This window comes from Vanellus vanellus (assembly GCF_965231255.1).
Source record: "Vanellus vanellus genome assembly, chromosome: 1".
In the NCBI taxonomy this organism is placed as follows: domain Eukaryota; kingdom Metazoa; phylum Chordata; class Aves; order Charadriiformes; family Charadriidae; genus Vanellus; species Vanellus vanellus.
Window position 1 is genome coordinate 171,093,355 of NC_138905.1, and position 4,206 is coordinate 171,097,560.

The following is a 4,206-nucleotide window of genomic DNA, read 5'->3' on the forward strand; positions in this document are numbered from 1 at the left end:
TTTTTTTGCGTGCCTTGCAGTACGTGCCTGGATAGTTTGTGGATATAATTATTGACTGGAATCTGGGCTGTTGCAGTTGTACGTGGGGGGGGGAGAGAGGGAGAGAGGAGAAAAGAAAGAGTCGTGTGTCCCCCCCCCTCCGCCGACCCTCCTTGCTCACCCTCCCCACATTTTCTTTTTTTTTTTTTCTCCCCCTTTGGTGGTGGTTCGGACATTTCATGTATTGAATGAACTGGAATTGCTTTTCGTGTGAGGAGGATGGTTGCTGTTACTTTGTGATGAGATCGGGAATGAATTGCTCGGTTTAAAAATGCTGCTTTGGATTCTGTTGCTGGAGACGTCTCTTTGTTTTGCTGCTGGAAACGTTACAGGGGACGTTTGCAAAGAGAAGATCTGTGCCTGCAACGAGATAGAAGGGGATTTGCACGTAGACTGTGAGAAAAAGGGATTTACCAGCCTGCAACATTTCACCGCCCCAACTTCCCAGTTTTACCATTTATTCCTGCATGGCAATTCCCTGACTCGACTTTTCCCTAATGAGTTTGCTAACTTTTACAATGCAGTCAGTTTGCACATGGAAAACAACGGTTTGCATGAGATTGTTCCTGGGGCTTTCCTCGGGCTGCAGCTGGTGAAACGCTTGCACATAAACAACAACAAGATCAAATCCTTCAGGAAGCAGACTTTCTTGGGGCTGGACGATCTGGAATACCTCCAGGCAGATTTTAATCTATTGCGGGATATTGACCCGGGAGCATTTAGGGACTTAAACAAGCTAGAGGTGCTGATTTTAAATGACAATCTCATCAGCACCTTGCCCCCCAACGTGTTTCAGTATGTGCCGATCACCCACCTAGACCTCCGGGGAAACCGTCTTAAAACCTTGCCTTACGAGGAGGTCCTGGAGCAGATCCCAGGCATTGCTGAAATCCTGCTAGAGGATAACCCCTGGGACTGCACTTGCGATCTGCTGTCGTTGAAGGAATGGCTGGAAAACATACCCAAAAACGCTTTGATCGGCAGAGTGATTTGTGAGGCTCCCACTAGGTTGCAGGGCAAAGATTTAAATGAGACCACAGAACAAGAGCTGTGCAAAAAGAACAGAGTGGATTCTAGCTTAGCTGCTCCCCCTGCCGAAGAAGAAACCTGCGATCCTGGTCCCATTCCAACCCCCTTTAAAATACATGGCAAAGAAGACCCTGCCACGCCAGGATCTGGTCCAAACGGAGGTACAAAGATTCCTGTCAACTGGCAAATCAAGACCAGACCCACTGCTGCCGTGTCGACAGTTAGCGCAAAGAACAAGCTACCGGCTACCGTGTCCTGCCCGCACATCTGCAGCTGTGATCAGATCCCTGGCTCGGGTTTAAAGGTTAATTGCAATGACAGGAATGTGAGCAGTTTGGTGGATTTGAAGCCCAAGCCCTCCAACGTGCAGGAGCTGTTTCTTAGAGACAACAAAATACACACCATCAGGAAATCCCACTTTCTGGATTACCGGAAACTTAATTTACTTGACCTGGGCAACAACAACATCGCCACTGTCGAGAACAACACCTTCAAGAACCTCTTTGATCTCCGATGGCTCTACATGGATAGCAACTATTTAGACACCCTGTCCCGGGAGAAATTTGCTGGGCTGCAAAACCTGGAGTATCTGAACGTGGAGTTTAACGGGATCCAGTTGATCATGCCCGGCACCTTCAACGTGATGCCCAAACTGAGAGTCCTCATCCTCAACAACAACCTGCTGAGGTCTCTCCCAGTAGATGTGTTCGCTGGAGTCTCGCTTTCCAAGCTGAGCATACACAACAATTATTTCATGTACCTCCCGGTGGTGGGGGTGCTGGACCAGCTCACCTCCATCACCCAGATCGACCTGCACGGCAACCCGTGGGACTGTACTTGCCCTATCGTGCCTTTCAAACAGTGGGCGGAGATGCTGCGCCCCAAGGTGATTATGAGTGACCTGAGGTGTGAGTCCCCTGAAGATTTCTTCAAGGAGGATTTCGAGTCCCTCTCCAACGACGTGATTTGCCCTCAGTTAAAAATCTCGCCCACATTAACTTCTACAAACAAAACCAGCACTGGGTTGACAGAGACAGGTACTCACTCCAACTCCTACTTGGAGACCAGCCGGGTCTCTATTTCGGTGCTGGTGCCAGGGCTCCTGCTGGTTTTTGTGACCTCTGCCTTCACAGTGGTTGGCATGCTGGTGTTCATCCTGAGGAACAGAAAGCGGTCCAAGAGGAGGGACGCCAACTCCTCTGCATCCGAAATCAACTCCTTGCAGACGGTCTGCGACTCGTCCTACTGGCACAACGGGCCCTACAGCGCCGACGGGGCCCACAGGGTTTACGACTGCGGCTCCCACTCCCTGTCGGACTGAGGTCGGCGGGCGGGACGAGGGGCGGCCGCCACCCGGGACCGGCCCTTCGCGCTCCGGCCGGTGGGGCGGCAAAAGCCGGCCGGGGACGGCTCTGCACCTCGGCTACCTGTCGTGAGAAACAAAACACACGCACGCACGCACGCCCCTCCTCACGACCCCCATAGCCAGCACCGAGGCCCCGGTGCGCAGCTGGGGGGGGGGAGGGCGGGGGAGCCCGGTGCCGGCGCGCATCCCCGCAGCTGCGCGCAGCTCGGCGCGGTGGGCGCATCCTCCGCCCGTGCACTGCCGGGGCTCCAACGGACCAAGCGAGGACCCGCTTCCTTCGGCTCTGGCGGGGCGAAACACAGCTCTTGGTTTTGTTGGGCTTTTGTTCTATTGTGTTGGGGTTTGTTTTGCTTTTTTTGCCCTCTTCTCTTGTGGACCGACCCCTCTCCGAAGAGGCTGGGAAGAGGAGGGGGGCGGAGGAAAGGCTGGTGTCGGCCTCCTCCTGGCAGCAAAGCAGGAGTGGAAAGTTGCACGAAGGCATGAATGTAATGTAAATAAATGACTCCGACTGCGAAACAAACAGACAAATGGACAAAAAAAAAAAAAAAAAAAAAAAAAAAGTGCTGCATGGCTCGCATGGATACAACGCACCCCAGGGACGCTCCAGCCCCCAACTGGAAGCAGCGTCTAGTTCACACCATCATCCCTCTTACCTGATAAGTCCCTTCGTATCAAACCTTCTATATACGAAATACAGTATAATAATAAAAAGTGCCATTTCGCCATTTTTGTGTGATCAATAGGCAGTAGAGATCGTACTTTTACCGTGGAAAAAAAAATGTAAAGGTTTCATTTAAGACATAGTTGCATGAATATTCTCATTGGATTTCCTTTTTTTTTTTTTTTGGAGGCGGGAATTACTTTCTTGGGAGAGATTTGCTTTGTTGATGGTGGGTTGTGTTTCGAGTTTGGTTTTGGGTTTTTGTTTTGGTTTTTTTTTTTTTTTTGAGGGGGGGAGGTTTTGATTTTGTTTTCTCTCTCTTCTTTTTCAATATACGTATTCAGTATTGCCTTTCCATCTGAATGTAAAAATTAGTACCCTTGATTTCTATTATGGTAACAGTGTAAACATACAAAAAAAAAAAAAATCCAAGGCAGTTAAGCATGACCAATTAATGTCACTCTAGTGCTTAGGCTGCAAAGTTTAATGGTAGAAAATTCTGTGCTGTTGTAAATCTTACTATAACTTGAGGAAACCAGAACTGAAGAAGCAAGTGAAACTTACTAATTCTATTCGAGGATTTTATAATGGCATATTTTTTCAGTATTAAAGTGAAAATGTTTTCAACTCCGGGTCCTTACCATTTTTCCAGCATCAGTTCTTGCAAGTGGGTTATTTGGGTTTAGGGGACAGAGCCTCCTTTCAGTGCTCTATGTGTGTGTTTCTCTCCCTCTCCGTCTCCCTCTCCTTCTCTCTCTCTCTCTCTCTCTCTCTCTCTCTCTCCCCCTCCTTCCCTTCCTCCATCCTTTCCTCTCTCTCATTCATTCACACGCAAAGGCACAAACACTCTTCCCTCACCCCTTCCCCAATGTAAATAACACAGAGAAGTTTCCTGCCTCCTCCCCTCTCCCTTTTTTTTTTTTTTTTTTTTTTTTATAATGCGGCAGTGAATCCCTTTATTAATACTGTGAATCTCTCGCTGCTGCCGCCGCCGCTGCCGCCGCCTCTGCTGCACACACTGCAGATATATTAGGCATGTTAGTGGGAATTTGATTTAATTGACTCTGCCTAGCTCGGTCTCATTAAGCCGGAGCCGGATTTCACCGGTCAG

General features: G+C 49.3%; 1 protein-coding gene across 1 annotated transcript; it reads left to right on the forward strand.

Moving 5' to 3' along the window:
• Positions 1-310: 310 nt before the first annotated feature.
• Positions 311-2,389, forward strand: SLITRK1 (SLIT and NTRK like family member 1; the record flags this gene model as incomplete). The annotated part of the gene is made up of 1 exon (XM_082498579.1): positions 311-2,389. One exon carries the CDS (start codon positions 311-313, stop codon positions 2,387-2,389), a length of 2,079 nt encoding a protein of 692 aa, XP_082354705.1.
• Between the last annotated feature and the right edge of the window lie 1,817 nt (positions 2,390-4,206).